The sequence below is a fragment of the Corticium candelabrum genome, chromosome 10, assembly GCF_963422355.1.
Source record: "Corticium candelabrum chromosome 10, ooCorCand1.1, whole genome shotgun sequence".
In the NCBI taxonomy this organism is placed as follows: Eukaryota; Metazoa; Porifera; class Homoscleromorpha; order Homosclerophorida; family Plakinidae; genus Corticium; species Corticium candelabrum.
Genome location: NC_085094.1, coordinates 6,602,356 through 6,629,360, shown reverse-complemented (window position 1 = coordinate 6,629,360; position 27,005 = coordinate 6,602,356). Strand labels below are relative to the sequence as shown.

Sequence of the window (27,005 nt, the reverse complement as noted above, 5' to 3'; positions counted from 1 at the left end):
CCCGTATAGCAGACTACCGTATTGTGGCCGTCCGTCACGGAATAATGAAGGAAATCTTGCTGTGGTCCGCGACTTGTCTTCTGCTTTTGTGTTTGCACGACGTGTGCGCAGGTAAGCTGCTATAACTATATCCTACTGTGTGAGGTGAGAGAAAACCTTTCCTACTCACCCACGTTTACGTGGGCTGCGGCAGAGCTCGTCACAGTTTTAGTTTAGCGTCAACTAGCACTTTGATACACCCGATTATCGTACTCCGAAGTGCTCATGTCGCAGCGGCACCCCTTTGCGTGCGCATGATGTTCATGGAATAGTTGTCTCTCTGCAGGGAGCTACAAACGTACCGAGGTTTGCTTATGTTACTGTAAAGCGTCGGTGGTGCCATCGCAAGTGTTAATTAATTAAGGTGCGAAGTTTGGAAGTTTGGAGAACAGAGTGTGTTGAAGGTGATGTGACAATTGATATAGGGTAGCGGCACCTAATTCGGAACAGTTTTGGCCACGCCTTACTTCACGATCGTGTTTCTATTTACCGAAGTGCTTGATTGGCTTGTACCCTAGATAATCTTGTAGAGTAACTCTTGACACTTCGATGGAGTGACACTCGTTTCGGTCGACCACGTTTCAACACCGCGACTGCGCCGAATGTGGGCGGTTCGTGAGAAACCATTAGCTCTACCAGGGATCCTAATTCGGAACATTTATTTTCTCCCAGATACAACCATCACATCGCGTTGCGATTTTGTCATGTGTTTATCTAGTCTGTACTGACGATGTAGAATAATTTTGGTGAATGTTTAGGCTCTGGCTACCATTTTCCCCTCATCTTGCCAAAGGTAAACTAAAACGGCCTGTTTCTCTCTAGAAATCGTTTATTAGTGCAAAAACATGGTACAGACTGTTACATATATCTACTAGCATGGTGCTTGCACGTTTCATTTGGTGTGGATGGCAATATGGCGTACAGAGAGTGATTTCTCTCAATGCCTAATTGAAATTAATCAAGTAAGCGGTAGTTTTGAGGCACATACAAAATTCTTACTGTCTGGATTTTATTGGTATGCACTCACAGACTTCCTTAGCACAAGTCATCTCCGTCCTGAAGTGGACATCTCATTCAACGAATGTGTACTAGTCTACCGACCCCCGACTCAATTACATGTAGCTATACAGGCATAAACAGCTATTTTCATTGCGATGAACCTTTGAAAAGCACACTGCTACGCATGTAGAGTAACGGAGTTGTATACACGTTCCCTTTTGTCTGATTCTGCACGTGCATGGGTGGAGCGAACGAAGTCATTTGATCTAATGATTTGAACTTTTGCCAACTGTGTTTCTAAATACATGTCGACGTTTGCTTCGTCTCAATCTGCTGCTTTCCAAGAAGCAGTTGATGCTGTTAGGTCAAAGCGTTTATCAGTGCGTCAAGCAGCAAAGACCTATGGCTGTGCTACAACAACTCTCTACAGCCACGTCCGTGGTGTTGTTAAACACCAGCAAACTGGCAGGCCTACCACGCTTTCAGAGCTAGAAGAGAAGGCAGTGGTTCGTGCATGCATAGCTCTAGAAACATTTGGCTACCCAGCTGCACGTGACCTGGTTGGGCGTGTGCTCAAGCAATATCTAGCAGATGTTGGTTGTCAAAGCTCTTTTCCATCAGGCGAGCCATCAAAGAAGTGGTGGAGTGCTTTCTTCAAACGCTGGCCAGAACTAACTGAAAGAAAACCCCAGCATCTAACAATCCGACGAGCCAAGTGTTGCACACCTGAAGTTATCGATGGTTTCTTCACAAAACTGGAGGAAGTTCTGAGGGATGAAGGTTTGCTAGACCTAAAATACAGTGACCTTGCAGCTCGCCTATGGAACTGTGATGAAACAGGTCTTTCCACTTCTGTAACTTCCACAAAAAGTCATTGTCAGAAGAGAAGACAAGCACGTTGTTGAAGTAGGCAGCGCATCCGACAGAGAGGATATTACAGTGCTAGCCTGTGGATCAGCAGTGGGGAAAAGCTTCCTCCCTATGTTGTGTATAAAGCTGAGACAGCTGATCCAGCATGGATGGAACATGGCCCCATTGGAACAAGATATACCAGCAGTGACTCTGGATGGATGGAAGAAGCACAATTCACAGAATGGTTTTGCTCTGTCTTTCTGGCAGCTACAGAATCAGTGCGCAAGTCTCTGCCTGTGATGCTTATTCTAGATGCTCATGGCTCACACATCTCACTGAAAGTAGTAACATGTGCCAGAGAAAACAACACAATTATATTTTGCTTACCACCACACACAACACACATTCTACAGCCCTTAGATGTGAGTGTCTTTCGAACTGTCAAGAGAGCCTGCAGTCAAATCCTAAAAATCTACAAAACTGAAACATGTCAGGCAGTAGTCACAAAAAATCCTTTCCTTCTCTACTAAAGAAATTATGTGAAAATAGTGTTTTACCTGAGCATTTGGTTAGTGGCTTTCGAGCAACAGGTATTCATCCTCTAAACAGAGAAGTTATTGCACATGGTGCACTTAACCCATCAATGCCTTACACGAAATGCAGCTATGATCGCCTGACAACAGCAACACCAATCACAGAAAAAATAACATCCATCTTCAAAGAGCATTTTCAAGCCAAGCTCACTTGAGCCTGCCTCTAAGAGTGGAAGACTTCAGCTCAACTATTACGGAGAATCAGTGACTAGCGAAGAAGCCGTACATCGCCTCAGAGAAAGAGAACGTCAAAAGAAAGAAAGAAAGAAGAAACGAAGGAATGCCGAAGTTGACTTAGCTTTGCCCCTTAGTAGTAGTCAAGAAAATCTGTGCCAGAGATGTGGTAAGGACTATGAAAACGATACCACAGATGATCAGCAGTGCTGGATAGGCTGTGATAAAGCAGGCTGCAGAAGGTGGTACCACTACTGGTGCGCCATGTTTACAGACATGCCTGATACGGCTGAGTTGTGGATCTGCCCAGCATGTTCTTAAATACATCTTTCATAAATTCTTCGGTACAAATAATTTCCTTTATGTAGAAACCGTTTCTCTATGTAGGAGTAACGTTGGCACCACATTGTAAATGGTTGATATTAATGACAATAAAATAATGACGATGTTGCAAAATTCTAGACTCAAGTCCATCTGATGAAAAAATGAATACTTCCTATGCAGTAAATTACGTTGCTCGGGCATATCCACAGTTCCTATTTGTCTCTGATGATAGTTAGCAGTCTTTCACATCGTAAATGACACAGAAACCTCACAAAAATCGGTTGAAGTTACTACGTCCTTGGCGATGATATAGTTTAAAATCTACAAAAACAACAAAGAACTGAAGCTAAATCTTCATGATTTCAAGAATACGCGACAACACCTAGGCAACATTGGAACGTGGTCTACCCTGCTTGACAAGCACAAGTCCTATCCTCAGTAGCCGTGCATGTAGCTTTATCTCTTCGGTACTCGGAACGCACAAATCAAGATTCTTGCAAACGCGGTTAGCAAGAAGCGACTGTTCCGAATTAGGATCCCGTATGGTGATATCAACTATCATGCAATATTTCAAACGTCTCGTGATCACGACGAGCAGCAGCGACTGCGTGCACTCCCACTAATCTTACGAGTAAGGTTATGCATTGGCCTATAATATGATATACAATGTTTGGCAAATACGCTTTTGTTTTATGAGAAACAGGGCTCTAATTCCGGGCGTAACCGGAAGTGTTCCGAATTAGGTGCCGCTACCCTATTGATTATCCGGGTGAGCTTTAGTGGAGATCACAACAATAGTACAGTTACCGTTTCTATGATTTCAGCTATGAGCCACTAGAAACGGATCTTTGTAATGGTCGTGTGACATCGCAAATAAATAATAATAATGGGTGCTTATTTCATTCGCACCTGTGCGAGCGAGCACGTACTATAGACAGCTGCAGAGTGAAATTTCAAAACAACGTTTAAAATACGTTGTTCTAGACGCGTAAACTACTTTTTCTTCAATTCGCTCGTGGGGTGGATAATTAGAAGTTGTGTGCAATGCACAGTAAACCACACTGTTTAAAACAGTAAGTGAGCAATGTTTCCATGGCGATGTTAGCAGTTGTTAACTTTCATTACATTAGCTAATTATTATTATTATTAGCTAAGGACAGCACTAACTGTCACAAAAACAGTTATTACAACAATTAACTCCAGCTATATAGACTAAGACGCTGCTTACGCCTAATTCAATTTTGTTGCCATAGCAATAATCACAGAGTGATGTAACATAACGTGAAGTGTCAATTGCTTACACCTATCGAGGAAAACAAACAATTATTCAAAATTATCAATTTGTAACAACTGTCTCCTGTGTGTAGGGGTGGTCAAAAGCAGTCAAATAAGTGAGCATAGTTTCCATAGAAACATCTCTAGTGATGACGTCACATGACGTAAACTATTGTATGTTTACTTTCTTCAAAACTAGCAAAGAACGATTCGAATTTATCAATTCCTAAACGATTTCCCCGGGTAGGGTTGGTGGCTCACGGGCTGACAAACACTCGAATACCACTTTGATGCATTAGAGAAAGCTCGCTCGCTCGCAAACTAGGGTACAGTACACTCAAAAATGCTTGCTAGTCTGTGCTCGTGTGGCTTCTAGTCCCGCTAGCTACGCCTGGCCAAATACCATGCACTCTAAAAGTACACTCTTGGGCAAGTGTTTGGAATGTACCACGCCTTCTGTGGAGCCAGTCATGGAGCAGTACTTCCGTTTGCTTGCACACCACAACTGCAGACAACCAATTTAAGCAGCTAATAACGTTGATGACAGTTTTTACCACAACAGTCTATTTGGTGTTTGCAATTATCTGTCATCTTCAGAAATAAACAATGAAAACTTGGCTGCAATGCATAATGATATTTGGCCAACGCTAAATCAACGGTATCTCCTACTCACTGCATTCTTCCAGAGGAACTGAACTGAAGGGAGTGGTTGTTAGCTGGGACAGTGAGAATTGCTTGTATTATCTAGGCACTAGTCCTCGCGTAGCCAGACCTGCTCCCACTGGCTGTCTGTCTGGTGGGGAGATGGTCTGGTTTGTGTCGTAATGTCGTTCTGTTCCCCATCTAATGATGGGACTAATAGCTTACTAATAGGCTGTTGATGACAGATATGTAGGAATGGAGGGATCTAACTACAACACTAGAGCTTTAAACCATCACTAGTAAAATATAGTAGAATATAGAAGGATTATTTAGTAAAATGTAGAAACCTAGTCTTCCATGCTGGTATCTAAATCCTTTAATTAACACATAGTCAACAGGCATGCCTGAAAGTTGAATGTTACCAAATCTAGCCAACAGTGACTGTGGAAAATGTCAATTAGCACTAATTAAAGGACTAAGAAGTGTGACAATCTGGCCATGGTCAGGGCTGGGGGCTTACTTGAGTTCTGGGATAATAATTGAGCGAGTATGGTAAAAGGTCCAGACAAATTGTTTCCTTAGAAGCAGCTTTGAAAGGAGAATGGTGGAAAGTGTACAGAAATGTTTGATGTCTGACAGTTATTTTAACATTGTGTCATTGAGTAGCCTACATAGTTGTATGCAGCATGCGTGTTGTATCGTAACACAACCACGTATTAGTTAACACAACCGACTATCTACAACCACCGCAAAGCTCATATGACTCAATTCCCCTCTCTAAGTTTAGTATCTCCTCTAATCCATATACCCGTATATAACAATGCGTAACACAGCTTTTGTTAGTTGAGTGTTGAGTGCATCTTATGCTATCTGAGAAAGTTTGAACTATCACTAAACTGGCGACAATGCCTGTAATCATTAGTTCAATCATAATTTTAACTGCAAACTTTGATGAATGAGTAATGTTCTATTGACTGTCTTGTGCTGTGTGTCGGATCCAGTGGATTGCAGTTGGGATAGTTGGAGTCCATGTAGTGTTGAATGCGGAAATGGCACCAGAACTCGGCAGATTAGTCAAGCAGCTACAATTGATGGTCAGACGTGTACAGGACCATTGACTGAGATCTGCATAGTCACATCTTGTATGATTTACTGTTATGGTCGAAGTCACACTTGTTACTGTATGTACAATGTATATGTGATGTAGGTATGGCAACCAATTTAGCTGCTAGTTTCCTAGCAACAGTGACTATGAATTCAGTCTACATCGCCAATAATGCTCCATCACCTGGCTTAGTTGCTGAATTAGCAATAGATGGCACTTCAAACAATGCTTTTGCGTTATGTGCTGCTACAGCTCTATCTACTAATCCTTGGCTTCGTGTTGACTTGAAGAAGGAATACTTTGTTTCAAGTGTTCAAGCTGTTCTTTATCCTGGTAAACATAAAAGTGTCTATGTTTATGTTGGTAACAAGTTAGCAAACAACGGGAATGACAACCACAAGTGTGGAAAGGCTCCAGATGCCAGCTCTCTGATTTGGAGAAATGTTTCTTGCAACTCACCAGTTTGGGGAAGATACATTAATTTACAGAGAAAAGTAACAAATCATTTTCTTCAAGTATGTGAGATGACTTTCAACTATGGTTAGATGATGTTGTGGTGTAGGTAGGTGTTAAATGAAGAGTAAATGTTTTGTTGTTGTAGAGTTGGAGATTGCTATTCTAGACAGTAATATGCATATTGAAGGAACAAGTGTGACAGTTGATGAGAATCAAGATTACTCTAATCCTATTGATTGTGGTGTCAGTCCTGATGTGACCAACTTTAATGCTCTCTTGCAATGGAAACACAACACAACCAATGATGTACCATCGTCAAGTGTACAGACTACTGGCGTATATCAGGTGTATGAGAATGATGTGCAGCGGCTCTACATCAAGTCAGCTAATGCCTCTGATAGTGGAGTGTATACATGTCAATATACCACGACTGATGGCCCTATAGTGTCAAAGTCGTTTACACTGAATGTGGGTAAGACATACATACATGTGATATTATAGTTAGCAGAATGCTTTGAGTTTTGTTTGTTGTTTTCAACTGTGCAATAGTATTGTAATGATGAAATGTTTGTTTGTCTACCATATTATTATGTCTGTCTGTTTGTTTGTCTGTCTGTTTGTTTGTCTGTCTGTCTGTTTATTTGTTTGTCTATTCGATTGTGTTTGCAATTCTTTCTGACACATTTATTCTTATCGGGACGACCAAACTGCTAGAAATTCATTTGAGCTCCTGCCATGTTTATGCTTTGAGCTAGTCGAAATACAGATAAGAGCATTACATAAATGAGAGCCATCTATCGACTGCTGGGTAGGCATTGCTACTGTGGTTTGATCTGCAGGGAAATACTGTATGGTGTTCTTTACAAACGAGTGGAAGTTACTACCTATGTTATGGTTTACAACATTTGAATTTTGCACAGCTGTAAACTGCTACTCTTAAATCAACTTCAATGCAGATTTTGACTTTGTTAGGTGTTGGAATATTATGTCTTTGCTATGAACCATAGACCTACTGCTTTTTGGACAACACAGTTTCCGCTTTTTACAGTTGCACTTATGAGCACCAGGTACATGTTTACACAACAGGTGTCTCATGGCAGTACTGACTAGGTCTAAAGTGCTTGCACCAAATCTTTGCACTATAGCACGAGAGGGTTAGCATGATTTCCTTCCCAGAGGTTTACTCACTTGTAACTGAAGATATTTTTACTTTCACTTCCACAGTTATGGTCCCTCTGGAGTAACTATTGAGTTATTGCCAAGTATCGCAAACTTAGATGCCATTTTGCTTTCAGATTCGTAACTTGAAAGGGTCTATCTAAAATCGTACAAAGTGATTATTATGTCATGTGACCACAAAGTTTTAATGCCACTTAAATTATCTGTCATTGTCAAATTTTTGAAATTCAAGACACATGGGACATGGATATAGCTGTGTTATGTTTCCTATTATTTTTAGTGAGTCGGGAAGAATGATTGCCTTTACATTGGCCATTGCAGATGTGTAGGTTTCAGTTGGTCAGGTTCGACAAGACTGTGATTGCAACATATGACCAAAATTATCATAAACTGTTCTGGTGAAAGCCATGTCTATTGACCAAATTGAATACTACTCTGTGATTAGACTAATTTGATTGCATTGGAAGCGTTATATACACAGTAGATATGTATGTGCATATGCACACACATCACACGAACTGTAAGCACTTGCTGAGCCTTCTTCAGTTTGCTCCTTGCTCAGTCACATGACTTTTAGAAAGTTTTGTTAGCTGACATTACGACTGATTTGGTTGTTTTTGTCTACTGCAAAGTTTCCAGTCAAACTTTGCTTTGCTGTTGTCGTCAACACAAAGACAACAGCTGAAATACACTTATACCAGTCTTGTGTACCGGTACCACATCGTGACATGTTGGTCGCAGCAATTCTTTGATCATTTACTGTCACTGTCTCGAATCGTTACCCACATTATCCAGTAATGATCACAGTTGAGATGAAAGTCTGTCTCTCGACAAGAATGCTTCTGACTGGAAGCAGAAGAGTGAGAGGCCAACGTCCATCCACAAGACTGCCAAATATTGCTTAAGAGCATGCACGAGGCCCACAGGAACCCCCGCCCGTGAAGGCCAGTACTAGACTGCAGCCATGATGAAATGCTTCTGACTTGAACATCCGTATGTGGACCAGCATGTCTACCTTAACTGATTTTTCACAGTGTTCGCTTATCGAACGACATGTCGTTTGCTGCTGTAAATTCTGAGACATACATGAAACTGAAGAAAGCTAGCTGTTGCGAATGCTGCCCAATACATTAGCTTATCTCTTCGTCACAGCTGAGGCCATGCGCAAAGTGACGTCTTCAAACTCCTGAGGACTGTCAACATGATTGGGCACCGAAGTATTTTCTTGTCAGAAGCCTTTTGCAATATTTATATACCATGAAGAACCAATTGCCAACGAGGTGTCATTTGGAGTGGGTCGGGATAACCTGCCTGGATGTGAAAGTGATGCCCTGCAAACAAATACACTCTGATAGTCTCCGCTCTGACTGCCCTTGTGCTGAGTGCTGCGAATCTCGACAGTGTTGTCTCTGAAGCGGGCCAGCATTGGAGTTATGCCCAGCCGTTTGCAAAAGTTATCAAACTGTTTCATAGCGGTAGTCTAGGCTCCCCACATTGACGGGGCTACTACTGCATGTTAACATCACCAAATGTAGTGGTCCAGAGTGATTCCCAATTGGTTGGTAGTGGAGTCAGTTTCCGATCTGCCACCGTGGTAAGAATCTTGAACCTCTCCACCTGTTGACGAGACAATGCATCAGACAATGTATTGAGCGTCTCCACCAACACCATGGATATGCGAGACTGGGGCAGTAAAGTTTCCTTTAGCTGCTATTAAGTCTACCAAACGTACAATCTGAATGAGGTGTTTGTCTTTGGTTTTCTTTTTTGCCAAATATCAACTATTACATGGTTGTCACAGTGGTAAACCAAGCAATTTCCGCTCCATTTTGAACCCCCAAGTACAGTACCGGCAAAAGTAAGCTAACATTTTTATCGTATGCGTATGGTATCGTAGCGTATCGTATCGTAGTGTATCGTATCGTATGGCGTATGGTATCTTATCGTATTGCGTATGGTATCTTAGCGTATCGTTTATCGTATTGCGTATCATATATCGTATGGTATGGTATCTAATCTTAATTGTATCGTATCGTCTTTCATTTTATCGTATGGTACATGGTATCTTTTATCATAGTGTCTGATATCATATGGTATGGTATCCTATGTTTTTTCCTATCCTATCATATCGTATTCGTATTCTGTCAGCTTACTTATTGCCGGTACTGTAGCTGCTGCAATAACAGTAGTATACAGCTCTTTCTACGCAATAGAAATCGACTTTTACTGGTGGTGCTTCAGTCAGCGCCTGCACAGCCATCATCCATTCCAGAAGGCCCTAATGCCATTTGACTTTGCCATGTTGGTAAACAGCTGCATCTCCAAAGACAGCTGCCAGGAAGCAGCAAGGAAGTATGATTTCCCTGTCCAAGACATGCGTTTACAACTCATTAAACCAAACCACCTCAATACGGTGAGGATAAGAACATAATTGAACAGAAGGTAGCAAACTACGCCTGATCTATGGCATAGTCGGCGCTCTATAGCAAAGTCAGCTCTTCATTTAACCCCTGGATTGTGTCAACCTGACACTGAAATTCTTTTGATGTACCAGGTGATGTCCTGTACGGTGGCATATTGATAGGCAAACTATCTCCAGTGTCAAGTCGATGACAAGCCATGTTTGACTGACCAATGTCCATAGGGCCTGACAAAATACATCACGTTACTCATTCGATCAGATGTGGCAGCTGTTGTCATGTGGCAGCTATTGCCTCTGTGGATCCTGAAGTCCATCAGACACAGTCAGATCGTCACTTGTTTTCCCAGGGTCAGACTTCAAATCAGATTCGTGGATAGACCCCTCCTCAGCATTAACTGATCTTTCAGTAACTGTGACCGATGTCAAGTCACATGTTTGTTCTGGCAGATTTCTTTCTCTATTCTCCTGACAAGGCCAGCCAGTTAGCACACTTTGAATAGGTAGGCAAACAGAAGCATCCTTGCCAAATGCAACAGTACCCTAGCTTACCGTAACCCAAAACAGTGTCCATCTGCAGCAGAAAATCACTTTCCAGAAAAACAGAGTACACAAAATTTTTGACTAGTACAAACTTATGGACCACAGAATCATTCCCAACTCCTACAGTCAGTGTCACAGTTCCAGCAAACTCCATATCGCCTTTCTCAAACTTCACTCCAATACTCTCAGCAAATTCCTTGAAGACTAAGGACTGACATGTGACAAAATGAAGAACACTAGCAACATGCTTACACCCATCAACCATCAGCTTACAAGATGGTAGCTGTCCTTTCGTATTGTCTACCTTGATAGCCAGTGGTGCAGTTACTACTAGTCAACTAGTCTAACCCGTCAAAATCTTGTCACTATGTATGTACGTCACAACTCCTGTACACTCTTCCTTCTTAATGCAGTCATCTTATTAACGTTTATTAGCTCCATTTATAGGGGCAGTTCCACGGTAAAACAACCTAGGCTTTAATAATACAGCTTTTAACGAGAGAATTTGAATGGCCTTAGTTTTACGTCTGTATTTGCCTCCGTTTTTGAACTAAAAATGATTGCTTTTCTGTAATAAATGACATCATTGATTTCAAAGTCAACAAAAGGTGTGTCTTCTGCCCAAACTAATGAAAATATAAGCGTTTAGTGGTAAGTGTGGAAGGTGTACCAGACATCGGTTTGTGCTTTTGACTACGTCGCTAGAGTTAGGCTCATACATAAAGGGTGAGAGCTCCATCTCTTACCAGGCATCAATCAGCAGAGTGGCACAAATGAGATCAGCTATGCTACCGCTCTTTGTTTGGGAAACTCTCGTCCACGCACCCAACGCAATGAACTACTAGCATAGGTAGGAGGTATTGCAAGCAGAAGAACATGCAACTACAAACTAAAGAGGTAAGTTAGCTTGCGTAAATAACTTGTGAACATTCTCTTCATTGGTATGTTTGCGTAGCGAGTAGGTAGAATGCACAAGAGTTTAGATCTTGCCGTCTAGAAGAGATCTGCGTATGATTCATGGCTACAGTTTTAGTAGCCTTCTAGTCAACGCTGCTTCTTCTGCCTAGAAACCCGAGTGGGAGTGGATACATAATTGCCACTTACCAGTAAACGTTTCCCATTGCGTCATGCGAAAGACACTCTTTGTAAAGCAATGATTTTAGTTCAACAAAGGAGGCAAATTGGGACATGTAACTAACATCTTTCGGATTCTCTCATCAAGACCTAAGTTGAAAGCCTGGGTTGTTTTTCTGTGGTACTGCTCCGTTAACGTGCAGGTAGATGCATTGGTAACAGACAGGCACATGGACAGACTACGGTATGCCTCCTCTGTGCATGCACACCAAAGTATAATAGGCTATTTTGCAAAACATTTCGTACTTAGGCAACTTGCATGGTTTATGTATATTATGCAAAGCATCTTTATTATATTTTGGCATTGAATTACTTAGGCAAAAATGTTATTGAGTGAATGTTATGTCATTTGTAAAGTTTACAGTAAAAGGTCGTACATGTAACTGCAATGCAAAAAATAAAAAATATATTTTACTGCATTTTTGTTAGTTGTTAACGTTTTTAAGCCTCCAAAAATAACTAATTATTTTTGAAGTTACGTTCGTGAAGATATCGAGGAGCAAAGTTGCTTCCGGTTGTTTATATGCAGTACATAGTAGGCATACACTCTGTGACGTATTTGTAGGAACGGAGTGGCTGCAGTCCATGCAGCCAATGCAAATGTCTTATGAGATAAAATACCTCTGGGTTCCTGAAATAGGAAGTGTGGCTTTGAGTCGCTTCTCCAATAATGCCAAGATGTGAAAGAAATGGACAGCATGAGTGAAACAAATGGGAACACATTACTGCAGCCAACAAGCAACCAGAAGTTTACTTCTTGTAAGACATTGGTATTGCCTGCATTTGCTGTAGCCACTTTTGTCCCCATTAATACTTCACAGCATGTACATCTACTATACCGGATATAAACAACCGGAAGCAACTTTGTGTTTATCAAAAATATAAATTTTATTTTGGGGGCATAAGAGTGCCACAAATTAGATCAGCTGCTATGCTATCGCTCTTTGTTCGAGAAATGCCCACCCATGCACCCAACGCAGTCAACTACTAGCGTACACAAAGGATGTATTGTAAGCAGAAGAACACGACTGCGGGCTAAAAGACGCACGTTAGATTGCATAAATAAAATGCGGACATTCTCTTTCATTGTATGTTTGTGTAGCGAGTAGATAGAATGCACAAGAGTTTAGATCTTGCCGTCTAGAAGAGATCCTTGCATGAATTATGACTACAGTTTCAGTATTCACGCTGCTTCATTTGTCTAGAAACCCGAGTCGGCGTGGATACACAATTACCACTTACCAATAAACGTTTCCCATTGCGTCATGTAAAGACACTCTTGTTGTTGACTTTGAAACCGGGGTTTCAAGGTCCTTGAAAAGCAATCATTTTCAGTTCAACAACGGAGGCAAATTGGGACGTGTAACTAACGTCATTTGGATTCTCTATTAAAGACCTATTTTTAAAGCCTAGGTTGTTTTTCCGTAAAACTGCCCCTTTAAGAACTAACGGAAATGCAATAAACTACTTTTGATTGTTGCATTGCAGTTACCCTTTATAACATATATGTAGAAGTAATGATAACAGGTGCTGTTTCTTGATTTAGTGAGTGAAGTTTGAATGAGCAATATTTTAATGGCAATTTTGTGTTTCAATTTCTGTAGATTGTGTTTGGGGCAGTTGGAGTTCCTGTAATGGTCAGTGTGGAAATGGTATCAGAACTCGGCAGATCAGTCGAGTGGCTAGTGTGAGTGGTCACAATTGTATAGGACCGTCAACTGAGAGTTGCATAGTCACATCTTGTATGATTGCTGTTATTGTAGAATTGTTTTGTATCTAATGTTTACGTGATGTGTGTAGGTATGGCTTCTGATTTAGCTGTCAGTGTAGGAGCAACAGTGACTCTGAGCACACAGTATAGCACTACTACGCATTTGCCCAAATTGGCGATAGATGGGAATTTAGCAAGTAATGGTTGGTTATGTGCTGCCACAATGATGGCAACTAATCAGTGGCTTCGTATTAAGTTGAAGAAGGAGTACTTTGTGTCAAGTGTTGCAGTTATCCTGCCTACTAGTAGAAGTACAAATGTTACTGTTCGTGTTGGTAGTAACTTAACAGACAATGGGAATGCCAATCACAAGTGTGGAACGGTTCCAGATGCCAAATCTCTGAGTTGGAGAAATTTTAGTTGCAATCCACCAGTTTGGGGAAAATACATCAATTTACAAAGAAACAATATTCTTCATGTGTGTGAGGTGGTTTTCAGTTATGGTTAGACGATTTTTGGTGTAGGTAGGTGTCGAATGAAGAGTAAAATGTGCTTTTTTGTAGAGTTGGAGATTGCTATTCTAGACGATACCAAGCATATTGAAGGGACCAGTGTGGCAGTTGATGAGAATCAAGATTACTCTAATCCTATTGATTGTGGTGTCAGTCCTGATGTAACCAACTCTATTAATGCTCTCTTGCAATGGAAACACAACACAACCAATGATGTACCATCTTCAAGTGTACAGAATGCTGGTGTATATCAGATGTATGAGAATGGTGTGCAGCGGCTCTACATCCAGGCAGCTAGTGTCTCTTCCAATGGTCTGTTTACGTGCCAATATACTGCAACTAATGGCTCTATAGTGTCAAAGTCATTTACACTGAAAGTCAATGGTATAGATACAGTAGCATAGTCGTGTTTAGTGTTGTATAGAAATTGTTTTGCTGTCTCTAGTAAACTGTGAATGGAGCTCATGGTCAGATTGTACATCATCATGTAGTTTTGGAAATCATAGTCGTACACGAGCACGTCTTAAGCAACACAATGGAATGGACTGTGTGGGGTCGCCAACTGACAACTGTGACAGCAACCAACCACCATGTGAGGGCAGTGTTATGTTATGTACGGGGTGTTTTATGAAAGGAAAGGTGTTATGTAGTTTACTTGTGTTAGGTTTGGTAATTGAATACCTAATTAATTCTCCTTCTTGATGCATTGATAGACACCGGTGGGCTTACTTGGGGAGACAGCTTCTGGTTACCGAGGCTGATCTATGCTTAGCAATACCCAACGCTGGGCACGAAGGACTCGCTGCCGGCTGGCAGCTGCCACTATGCCTAACAAGAGCTTCGTTCCAAGAAATACCACCAGTTATCAAAGGTACGCCCATATCCTGACGGACTACCGCGTGCTTAGCGGCCCCGGTAAGGATCCCCCAAACACCCTCCCAAGCAAGCGTCAGCTCGTCGAGGCACCAAGCAAGATAGAGACATGAACCAAATGCGACACAAACAATTGCTGATTTATTTCTATTATTTTTGCTCGCCTAAGCAATGCACCACAGACCGCAACATTGGTATATCCGATCTCACATACGTCTTGAAGCAGTCCGAGGTCCAACGGCCCCATCCTTTTCATCAAATGTTTCGGTAGTCCAGCAGCCGCTGCACTGGAAGCTGCTCCAATGCAGAACTGTGGGAGGTATGAGCTCGAGTCTACACTCATGTTATGCAGTAATCGTAGTTGAGAAGAAAGTCTGTCTTTTGACAGGAATGCTCCTGACTGGAAGCAGAAGAGTGGGAGGCCAATGTCCATTCACTGGTTGTGTGGCCCAGAGAAAAAATCTTTTGTCACACTCTGCTGCCAGTGTCGCGGAGACCAACGTGTGGATGCTGAACTGCCAACTGTAGGTTACGTGCTGAGTAATGAAGCGTGTCATCCTTACAACCTATTCTGAACCCTTGCTTTAAGTTCTCTAATACCCAATCGACCCACCGTGTATGGGAGTGGCATTGCAACAGAGAACGAAACTCTCTTACACATTAAGTCTAAAGTTACTGTCCTTAACTACTGCAGCGCTCTTGCTGCATTTACTGCCTCTTCGGCTCACAAGCAAGGGAAGCGTGTTGTCCTCCACAACAGATACAGGTGTGGGCAAACTTGCATACTCCTTCACCGCAGTCGCACCTTCCGTTGTTGTAGTCTCTGCACACGTTGCACGAGTTAGCGTTTGTGAGGACGATGACACGAGCTCTCTTGCTGGTAGTCTCCCCGATTGATTGGAATTGCCGCGGCTTTACGGAATACCTTGTCGTATTGTAGCCATACCACTAGTAAATCGACTAGCTGCTTGAGCAATTTGTAACTGGTAACCAAATAACGTGCACGCTCGACTCGGGTTACCCACTGTTAACATGTTCGCAAACATAGACCATGCCATCAGCCACGAAGTAAGATAGGTCACCAAGCGACATGGATGTTTCTGCGTTAAGCTGGATTTACAATATGCAAACGCTTGAGCGTCGCGTCGCGTGCGTCGCATCGCGTCACGTCGCGTAGTACAAATTCAAATTGTAAATGGTCTACGCGACGCGACGTTCGCCAGACAGACACGACGCTCGCGACGCGACGCGTCCAAATAGAACCAAGTTCTATTTGAGCGTCGAGTCGGAAGCTGTACACGTCGCGTCGGAAGTAGCACCTTGATTTCGACCAATCACAGCCAACTATAAATGCACGTGTGGCTTCCGTGGGCAATGGTTATTGATTTGGGCGCTGTACTCGACGTTGAGCGGTCTACAGATTGTGTAGGGATCTGTCCTTGCTTGTGGATGATCAACTGCAAGACGTACAAAGACCTGCGTGCATGGGAGAACGCCTAGAAATTTGATTTTGAGCAAGCTGGGGGTTCCGGCAGAGTTCTGCTAGTAGAAAATCGAAGCTCGAGTGTTCAGTTCAATAATTCAGGCAGCGACGTCTACGGCGCGCTGAAATCGTATTGTGAATGGTACGACGCGTGTGACGCGATACGTGCCACTCCCACGCAAGACAACGTGACTGGACGCACGCGACGCGACGCTCAAGCGTTCCCATATTGTAAATCCAGCTTTATGCTCAGATTTGCAGGGCCATCCTCTAATGCGATGTGCGACTGGTCAGTTATCGCACTGTCTGTGCATACAATTGAACTCGGGTATTTGGCCAAAAGCGCATCGAAGTCAACAAACTCGCTTCTAAGGATCTTCCGAACCCATTTTGCCGAAACAGAATACATGCCATGTGATGAGCGAGACTGATCAATAGGCATTCCTGTCTGTGTGTGCCGCGGAGCTGGCCACTCGACGTCCTCTTCATCTTCCAAGAGCTCCGGCATACTTGCTTCTCCTCGTGCTGGCCTTGTGCATTCCAACTTTGAAAAAGTCTGTTGTAGGTTTCTCGAGATTTTCTCTGCCAGAACGTGTTGGACCTGTACCTGTGTGCCATCTATGTCTACCTGCGACGTTCATGCATGCGAATTGTGTCCCCAGTTTGGAGAGAAACTGCTGCTGCTCCGTGGAGGATAGATGTGTCGTTGCTGACTGTGTTATCTTCTGCATGCTCTTCCTCTTACTTCCAACCCTGGTATTTGTCTCGTGGCAACCACCATATGGTAATAGCAACTCGGTCTCGGACGGTGATTGTGTACCCTCATCCACATCCGTTCGTGTCTCTTTCCAGTGGTTCTATAATCGAACGGATTTTTCATTTTTCGTGCCAGTTGATACCAGGTTAAGGCTGTTTAATTATAGCTCCAGCGTTTCACCCGACAGAGCCAAGTACTCTTGAAGCGACCGACTTGCGCTAGAAGTAGCTGTGTGGTTTTTTCGCGGCATAATAGAAACAGACGCTACTACTATGTACAGAGTTTACTACTGTCTAACCTGCAAAAAACACGTCAATATCTATATCAGAAACTCCCTTACGCTCTCCCTCCTCAATGCCGTCGTTGTTGTATTACCGACTATTTAGCGGAGAAAATATGGCTTGTTAGAAATCTCTTATTAAAATTAACTCTTAGTATCTGTGAATATTACGAGACATTTTCATCTGTGAGCAGAGTCAACAAGGCCTAACCAACACATTACAGATTCAGTGAATGGACTGCAGCTAAATTAGTCAATACATACATGTGACAGTTGCTGCTTTCTGTTGGAGCTGGGCATTTATATATATAGTACAGTTTTGAACCATCCACACTCGGTTGTTCACTGTTTTGTGGTTTGTGAGGCTGTTTGTACGTAAATACATTTTAAATGTTTTTTTGTATCTTGTATGCACTGAATGCCGAGTTATTTCAGCATTTAACAAATATTGAGTATTGCTTATGTGAGATTGTTGACATGGTGATAAAGTGACAAAGGGGTCAATAGATTTGCTACCTGCTGTAGAAGTTTGATGGATTAAGCAGTGTTCTCACCAGGATCTTTCAGCATAGCGGGCCGGTGTGCCTTATTCTAAGCAATTAAGCTTTTGGGTTAAGTAGATCATCCAGATGCCAAGACTTCAGGATCTCGAAGTAAGCTTAATAATTAATTAACTAAGACAGCGGGTTGCATCTAACACCTCGTTTACACTGACAAGACAAATGAGGACCAGACAACCTGTTCGAGTATTCCAACAGGATATGAATTATTGACCGAGCCTGCACGCGTTTACACTGCGAGGTTGCGAATGGGGCCAGATAGGCGTGTTTTATCTTTACATGACTGTCACGTGTCTTAATACTGTACGTATAAAACGTGGACACTAAAGGAGTTGCTTTGTGTATGCTCTTATTTAAAAAAACGAAAGATAGAGTGTGGCGGGTGAACTGGCGCAAGAGACTGCAGCTATCGGGCAAATGAGTCATGTTTTGGAATCGCTAGAAAACGAGCAGAGCTACTGCTTGTAATATGATGAGCTAACTCTGGATGCATTTGTCTCCCAACAACGAAATCAGATAGAGACTTTCATCGTCAGGCCACGCAATATTTGCGAATAATACATCTGGTGCGCATTTCTTATCGATATTTGACCGAGCCATCTAACCTACTCGTGTTTACACTACGCAATGGGACCGGGCTGCACTGAGCCAGCTAACTCAAATCGAACGGGCTGAGTCAGCCCACTCCGGCTGCTCCCAACTTGGCCAGTCGCGTTTACACTGGCACGTTGGACTGGGTAGCATTGAGCTGGCACGGTACGGCCCATTCGAACGTGCCAGTGTAAACAGGATATTATTGTGTGGAACACTAACGCTTGTACATGCAGTCCTTAACCACACTTTCGCAGCTGGTGTTCACGTGCAAGTAGGTATACATGTCAGCGAAGTTCACGTGTCATATCGGCGTCGCAGAGAACTATTGACTCTTTCTCCACAAGCATAGCTGTCGAAGATAAGAACACCTGCATTGGTAAAAGAAAAAAGCGGCAGCTGATGAAGTGCCTAGCATTGCGTGAAGGGGGCGTGGCATTGGGTAATGCCTACTTTACTGAGTATCCCGCTCTGCCTTTTAAGATTTCTTGGGAGAACATTGTTAAATAAGGTCATAATTGTAAACTTGAAACGGAAACAGCATTTATTGTATATTGCTACAATTATTTTTGGGTTTGAAGTTCAGGGACGTATCCGCCATTCTTATTGGTCTGGTTTCAACCGAAACGCTTTTCAATATTTGTACTTTCACCAACTGTGAGACAGCCTCATATCAAGTGCCTGCACATCCGAAAGCATACAGCTTGTAGACCTGTTCATTCTGGTTTTAGAATAGCAGATAGTAAATGGAACGAGATTCTCTCACCTCCCTCTAATGCCTCATCATCCTATGAACTTCTTGTTCCTATGAGACCCTTCTGGGAGTCTAAGAATTAATCGTGTGCTGCATCGTACTCTGCACAGACCCAATGCATCGTTTTATATACTGGCCGCCTTTTCACTAGGATGTCAGTGCGTCAACCGGACTACTTCCAAACTGCGGCTACATCCCTGAGGCTACATAAACTTTTACTACTTGGATTTGGCAATTGATTTTACTATCTACCTAGCTGTAGTCTGTGTAATCTGTATGTTCCTAGAGGGAAATACACAGCTTGTGCGACAGAAAATATATTATTATGTTGTCATCACCCTTTAGGTAGGATAAGTGGGATCTTTACTTTCAACTGGGTGCCCACCAACTCGGCAGGCAAATCCCAGAGAGGTACATGTTTCTGTGTAATCCAAATGGCAGTAGTAACTGGCTTATCGATTATTAATTACGTGCGCTACGAGGATTTTGCCAGCTCTGAACAGCACGCCCAGTAGATATCAGTGACTACCAGGAAAGCACTGATCCTCATTGCCAACGGTCCCCACGCCAGATCACAGAAACTCCCAATGACAAAGCAAGTCTACTTTCACAGACATCGACAGTAAGAAAGAACCAACACACTTGTTTCATTATATTGCTGTCTCCACCCTGGATTGAATCCTGTTCATCATGGTCAGAGAACCAGAACTCTAACCACTAGGCTATTATGTGTAGTTATGCCCCTCCATAAGGGGCAAGTGAGGTCTTTACCCCTTCTGGGCGCCCACCAACTCGGCAGGTGAGCTCAGCAGGGTACATGTTTCTGTGTAGTCCACACAGCGATCAATCACTAGCCAATTCGATATAGATTGCAGGCATTACGGTGACCGCAAATTCCATACAGCGTGCACAGTGGATATCAATGACCACCAGGAATGCACTGAACGTCATTGTCAACGGACCGTTTGCCAGACCACAGAAACTCCCCAACAACTGAAATGAGTCATATTCTCATGGATAAAGCTAGAGAAACATGAGAAATAAAGACAGACAAGTTTCATGGTTTACTGTCGTCACTAGGGTTTGAACACCCAAACCATGGAGTGGTCACCATTGTTGCTAACCAATAAGCCACGGAGGTGACTTTATTATTATGTCGTGCTCAATCAGATCAGTCGGGTTTGTAAAGTCTATTACAAGTACCGGAAGCAAACCCTGCTTCAGAAGTACTTAGACCATCATGGCTGTCTAGAAAGAAGACATGACTTTACGAAGGATTCGAGTAGATCCCAGAAGCACTGTTTTCTGTAAGTGCTGCAGGTTGTGATGACCAGGAATAATGTCCAGCCACCGTGCAATACCTGCTGCATGTTTACAAGTAGGTGATTGCCAGTACCTGTGCATCAACTGTTTGTTGTTGTTAGCCCTAGGCGTTGTTGCGATTGGAGTACGTACTTGTGTTTCGTTGCTGAGGCTAAAATCAGTCTTTGGATGTTCTAGGAACACACGCATAGGTCAGTTTCCTGCTTTACAGTCCGTTTGGAAGCACATTGCTAATTCTACAGTACAACCAAAGTACCGGGAACTGGAAAAAGGTCAATTTTCGGCGCCTAGGGTTCAGCACTGTAGTGCTCTCTTTCGTTGATTTTGGTAGTTAGTTGGACATTTAAGGGTGCAACATTAATGTTTGCTATTGTTTTTGCCAAGTTTATGATATGATTGCAGGTGCACCAACAGCTGGGCGGTCACCAGAAGTTTCTTTTGATGAGTCTTCAGTGCAAGAGTTGAGTTGCACAGCTTCACAGTATTCTGGTCTGAGTAGAAACATTACATTTGGATGGTACAGACAAGAGAATGAAGTTGATTCAGCTATTGTATTAGACTCTCGAGTGACAAATTTAACGACTAATGATGGCATGGGCAGATTTACTGGGAAATTGAAATTTGCTTCTGTGAACCGTTCAGATGGAGGATTAGTCAAGTGCAGGGCTTTCAACAAGTATGGTGCTAGTAATACGTCTTCAGCTACATCAGTTGATGTCAAATGTGAGTTGCTTTGGTAACATTTCATGGTGCATTGTTAAGATTGATGTGTTCTTAGATGCACCTGAATTTGTTGAAATTAAACCATCTAATCCAGTGGGTGTGAAAGGACAAAATATCACATTAAGATGTTCTACTGATGGTAATCCCTCTCCGGATTATGAATGGAGAGGAGGCAAGAGTGCCACAGGATCTACTCTGGAATTAACATCACTTCAATTTGAGGATGAAGGGACATACACATGTGTTGCTAATAACACTATTGAGGCTGGTACTAGGTCCACTAATACATCAGTACAGTTGAAAATTGAAGGTAACGTTCTTTTCGCGCTTAGTTGTTCAAATTTTGTATGTTTGGTTAACTGTACGTGGAGTATGTGTTTTAGGTCCTCCACAGAGATGTGTTGTGTTGTCAGTCAAAAGCTATAATGACTCTGAAGTGAATGTCAAAGTCAACTGTCCTGAAAATGGAAACTCAGGTGTAACTGAATATCGTATAGAATATCAGTTGGATGATGGCACCAGCAACATGCTATGGGAACAAAGAGAATTCAGTGCTACTGATTCTCAACCGTTTGTAGTTGGTGGTCTCAGTCCATTTACAAATTACAGCTTTAGAGCAACAGCAAGCAACAGGCATGGCTATGAACCTGGAAGTTTGGCAGCTGTTAATGTGGTGCCTGTGACTACTACTGAAGGCTGTAAAGTTTTTCTAATTTAAGGATATGTTTTGTGATTGTGTGATTTGCTGTATTTATTAGATTTTATTATTACATTTATTGGTTTTTTATTGGTTTCATTATTACTGGATTTTCTTGATTTAGCACCAACTCCACCTCAGAATTTGAGAAATTCAAGTGTGACATCAAGCTCAATTGTTCTACAATGGGAGAGGCCTATTAGGTTTAATGGAGTTTTTCAGTACTACACTGTAAGCAAAGTTGTGTGTGGATGAGTAGATGCACGAATGCGTGTGCATACATGCTCATGGCTGCAAATGATTGTTTAAACTTTACTGTGCAGGTTTACAACAGTATTGGTGAAGCTTCGTACAGCAAGAGTCTCGACATTGCGACTCATGAAAATCCATACATCTTAAAGGGCCTCAAACCATATACTGACTACAAATTATATGTGACATTAACGAACAACGCAAAGACCAATCCAGAAAGTTCCCCTAGTAACATGATTATAGTGCGCACACTGGAAGCTTCTCCTCAGACACCAGACAAACCTTTACCTAGTGATGTTGCATCATCAACATCAACTGTAGTATTTGTACCTCCTACTGTGAATGATGAAAATGGTCCAATAGAGTATGTTTTGACTTTTTATTGTTTTGTGAATGTTTTAATTAAACGTGACAATATTTTAGATATGTTGATATTATTGTTTATGAGGGTACCACTGGATCTAATGCTCCTTCAGTATCTGATGTACCACGTACTGTTGGACCTTATGAGCAAGAGGGCACAGACAACACATGGTATGTAACAGCTCGATACGATTACATGATTTACAAACAGAACATACAAGGGAAGCAGTTTACCGTTGGAAATGATTCAACATCTGGTGAAAACAATGAGTACAAAAATGTTCCACTTAAGTCTGATTCGACTTACTTTATATATATTCGTGTGGTTGCAAAGTTGGATAATGGAAGTGGGGTATGATGATATTGGAATACTACATACCTTTTGAGAAACCTTATATATTATGATTTCTAGATGAAAGAAACAGCAATTGGGGAACCACTAAGTAAGATGATGATGATTATTTGGTTTACCGATAGTTCCATATACAATAATATTGATCATTTTGACATGAAGAAGTTTTGACAAAGGCAGAAGGAAGTTCAGTGGCTCCAGTTGCAGGTTCTGCAGCTGGTTGCATCATTTTTCTTCTATTGGTTATTCTTGTTGTTGTTGTTCTAAGGTTGTTTACTTTTAGGCATGTGATAAATCATATAGTTTAACTGTAACTGTGTTATTTAGAAGACGTCGTTCAGGAAAAATGACTGACAGTGTTTACATAAATGAACAAGTTGCTTTTTCATCAGTCAAGCAAGTGGAGAGTGAATATGACGAAATTCCTCTTGCTCCTGTGATTTCTGGTGAAAGTCTATCAGTGACATCATATGAAGGCACAACTGCTGTTCTTCCTTATGATGCTGCTGGAGAACCAAATCCAATCATCAAGTGGTTCCGCAATGGAAAGGAAATATCTGAGAAAGATGAGCACTTTGTTATTCTGGGAGATAAGTCTTTGCAGATTGCTAATGTTATGGCATCAGACAGTGGCAAGTATCGATGCACAGCGACAAACAGTTCAGGTGTTGATGAACAGGTTGTAGAGCTGATTGTACGTTCAGCCACTGAAGCAGAAAAGAAACCGAATGTTTGGACATCTGCAGGTGACTGATGTGGTTGTTTGACGTACACTGATCGGTCTAAAGTTGTGTAATTTACTCTGTAGCTTCTCCATCTATAACGCCAAACGTAAAGAGTCACCAATCACGAACCGGCCTTCATTCTATCAATCTTGAGAAATTTCCAGATTATGTGGCAGCTATGCATCAAGATCACAATGCTGGGATATTCAGTGAATTTAAGGTGTAGTTAGTATTGTAGTATCACTTTGTTTGGTGTCAATAATGTATGTGATCTATGATCAATATTAGGAACTTGGAGAATTACAACATAATTTTTCAGCTGAGGTAGCTTTGGCAAACCTTTCACTGAATCGTTACAAGAATATTCTGACTTGTGTGTAACTTGTGACGGCCAATGCTTTCAAGTTTTCTACATTTCAATGTGTCTAGATGATCATTCTCGAGTTGTGCTGCCAGTTTTGTCTGGCATGACAAACTGTAATGGCAGTTACATTGCTGCTGCTTTTGTTGATGTTAGTTTATGTGATGCATACCAGAGAACAGTTACACAGTTAACTGTTGTGTGAATGTAGGGCTACCGTACTCCCAAGAAGTACATTGCATCACAAGGACCACAGGAACATACTGTTGCTGATAATTGGCGAATGATTTGGGCAGAAAATGTTCCTACGATTGTAATGCTTACTCATTTGATCGAAAAGAACAAGGTTAGTGAGTTGTTTAGTATGGTGCTCACAATTGTAAAATTATTTGGGTGTACTTTTAGATCAAATGTCATCAGTACTGGCCGAAGAATGTTGTTGATGCAGTGGACTACAATGGTCTCATTGTCACTTTCTTGGAGAAAGATTCCTTTGCTGATTACGAAATTCGTAAATTCAGTCTTACCTTGGTAAGATTCTTAAAATGTGGGAGTATGGTGCATGTACTGTAGGTTGTGCTCCATCAGGGTGATGAGAATAGAATGGTAACACAATACCATTACACTGCATGGCCTGATCATGGTGTTCCCAAATTTGCCACACCGCTACTGAGTTTCATCAGAAGAATTAATCGTGAATATCCAAAGAATCGAGGGTCAATGGTTGTTCACTGCAGGTACAGAGCTAGGTGTGAGTTTATGGAGAAACTTATGCTCTTAATGAAAAATGGATTTCTAGCGCTGGTGTTGGTCGAACTGGAACATTTATTGTTATTGACACCATGCTTGAGAGAATTGAAGAGGGTGAGCCCATTGATATCTACAGCTGTGTTGCATCTCTGAGAACAAAACGTCAAGATATGGTCCAGACTGAGGTTTGTATGCATGCATTAAGGAAGTTTTGAACTTGGCGGTTGATGTCAGAGTTTTTGGTTATTTCTGTGGAGGATGTAATAGTAATGCAGGGAGTTGTACTGGTATGTTTATTGTACTGTAGATATGCACATTTTATAGTTTTTGTTTGGTGAATATTAAAAACTGATGGGGCTGACAATAGGGCTTAGTTGGGTATTCTGCAATCTGATAACATTTGACATCAGTACAGCACTTCCCATCCAAACAGTTTGTCCTAAAGCCACAGTTCTCACAATATGTTGTTGATGAGTTACAATGTCTTGTCATTATCAACAGGCTCAATATGGTTTTATCCACGATGCTGTGCTTGAAGCATTGACTTGTGGCAATACCCAGATTCCTGTTCAAAATCTTCGTACCGCTATTGCCAAGCTGTCGAAGAAAGATGCAATGTCAGGCAAGACAGGTTTTGAACGTCACTTTGAAGTAAGCAAAGTCTGTTATATAGAGACGGTGATTGTTTGCTGTGATATTGTATTGACATTAGGTGTTACAAACAACAGGTCCACAAATGGACAAGCAACTTTGTAAGGCAGGTTCACAGCCTGCTGTAACAGTGAAGAACAGATACCAGGACATACTGCCTTGTATGATCATGATTTTTCATTGTTGTTGTGTAGAAACTAATGTTGCTGTGGTTTACAGTGGATGTGCAGCGAGTCATTCTTCGTCTGGAGGAAACAGAATCCCGAGAAAGTGAGTATGTGAACATTGAGGCTGGAGCTGACTACATAAATGCCAGCTACTTGAATGTATGACTATGCTATTTGTACATTACGTTAACATTGATTGCAGTTGATACATTAACTTGTGGCTGTTTAGGGCTATCATTGTCGTGATGCATATATTACTACACAAGGGCCACTAGCTAAGACTACAGAAGACTTTTGGAAAATGGTGTGGGAACAAAATTGTGTGTCAATTGTCATGCTGGCGTCTTTGCAAGAAAATGGAGAGGTTGCTACAACTGACTACAATGATTGTCTGAAAGTATGGTGCAATGTGTTTGTGTATTATTAAAGGAGATGTGTCACCAATATTGGCCAGCATCAGGCAATGCTCAGTATGGTCAGTACACTGTTCAGTTGTCGAAAGAGACAAATCTGGGAGAGTATGTGATACGCAAATTTAACCTGAGCAAGGTCAACAGCTATACTTAAAAGTGCATTGGCACTGATCGATTGACATTATGTGTGTTGTGTACGGGCAGGGTTCACAGTCAAAGGTCATAACCCAGTTCCACTACACAGCATGGCCGGAGAACAGTAATCCCAAAACATTAGAGCAACTGTTTGACATGCAGGATCAATTGCAAAAATGGCAGCAAGGGAATGGCAACAAAACTATAATCGTTCACTGCAAGTGAGTACCAAATACAGTACGACTAATAGTATGTAGTAACTAACATGACTTTTATATAGCAATGGTGTTGATCGCAGTGGAACGTTCTGTGGCATTCTGTCGCTTGTCGAGCTCTTGAAGGTAGAGGGCGTGGTGGATGTGTTTCTGAAAGTTAGATCGATGCGAATCCAACATCCAAATATTGTTCAGACTTTGGTGAGACAACCAGCATGTTTGAGTCTACCATTTCATATATCACGAATTTACAAACGTTTGCCTCTATAGACACAGTATCGATTTATGTATGACGCCTTGCTGGTCTACCTTGACAACTTTGACACGTATGCCAACTTCAAGTAACTCTTCAGTTTTTGTAGGCAATGGTTAGCTCTAGAACTTTTTGGCTAATCGTAGTTTAGTCATGCTGCATTTTGTGCAGACGTTTGTGCTAATTAGTAGGCATTGCTTTGTAAGTTAGGTTTTTGAAGTTAAGAATCATGCGTGGTAGCCAAGACTGTTAGTAGTAGCTAGAACGCTGACTTACCACTATTTTGTGGACTGTTTTCTAGTGTTTTTGGATTGTAGGCTGTTGAACAGCAACCTTACATCTAGAACATGAGACAACGTGCGTACATGGA

General features: G+C 41.9%; 2 protein-coding genes across 2 annotated transcripts; both read left to right on the top strand.

Moving 5' to 3' along the window:
• Positions 1–6,484, top strand: LOC134185353 (uncharacterized). The gene is made up of 4 exons (XM_062653134.1): positions 1–111; positions 5,900–6,040; positions 6,106–6,403; positions 6,466–6,484. Exons 1-4 carry the CDS (start codon positions 45–47, stop codon positions 6,482–6,484), a joined length of 525 nt encoding a protein of 174 aa, XP_062509118.1. The 5' UTR covers positions 1–44.
• On the top strand, positions 6,431–27,005 carry LOC134185624 (receptor-type tyrosine-protein phosphatase delta-like). The gene is made up of 30 exons (XM_062653461.1): positions 6,431–6,543; positions 6,605–6,931; positions 13,339–13,476; positions 13,535–13,948; positions 14,009–14,341; positions 14,403–14,549; positions 20,981–21,301; positions 21,357–21,611; positions 21,685–21,999; positions 22,123–22,229; positions 22,322–22,614; positions 22,674–22,965; positions 23,026–23,056; positions 23,128–23,233; positions 23,293–23,711; positions 23,774–23,910; positions 23,979–24,063; positions 24,120–24,202; positions 24,263–24,397; positions 24,457–24,582; positions 24,640–24,788; positions 24,851–24,986; positions 25,303–25,452; positions 25,514–25,613; positions 25,672–25,778; positions 25,849–25,983; positions 26,049–26,168; positions 26,237–26,388; positions 26,448–26,583; positions 26,653–27,005. The coding sequence occupies exons 1-30, from the start codon at positions 6,528–6,530 to the stop codon at positions 26,725–26,727; spliced, it is 5,340 nt and encodes a 1,779-aa protein (XP_062509445.1). The 5' UTR covers positions 6,431–6,527; the 3' UTR covers positions 26,728–27,005.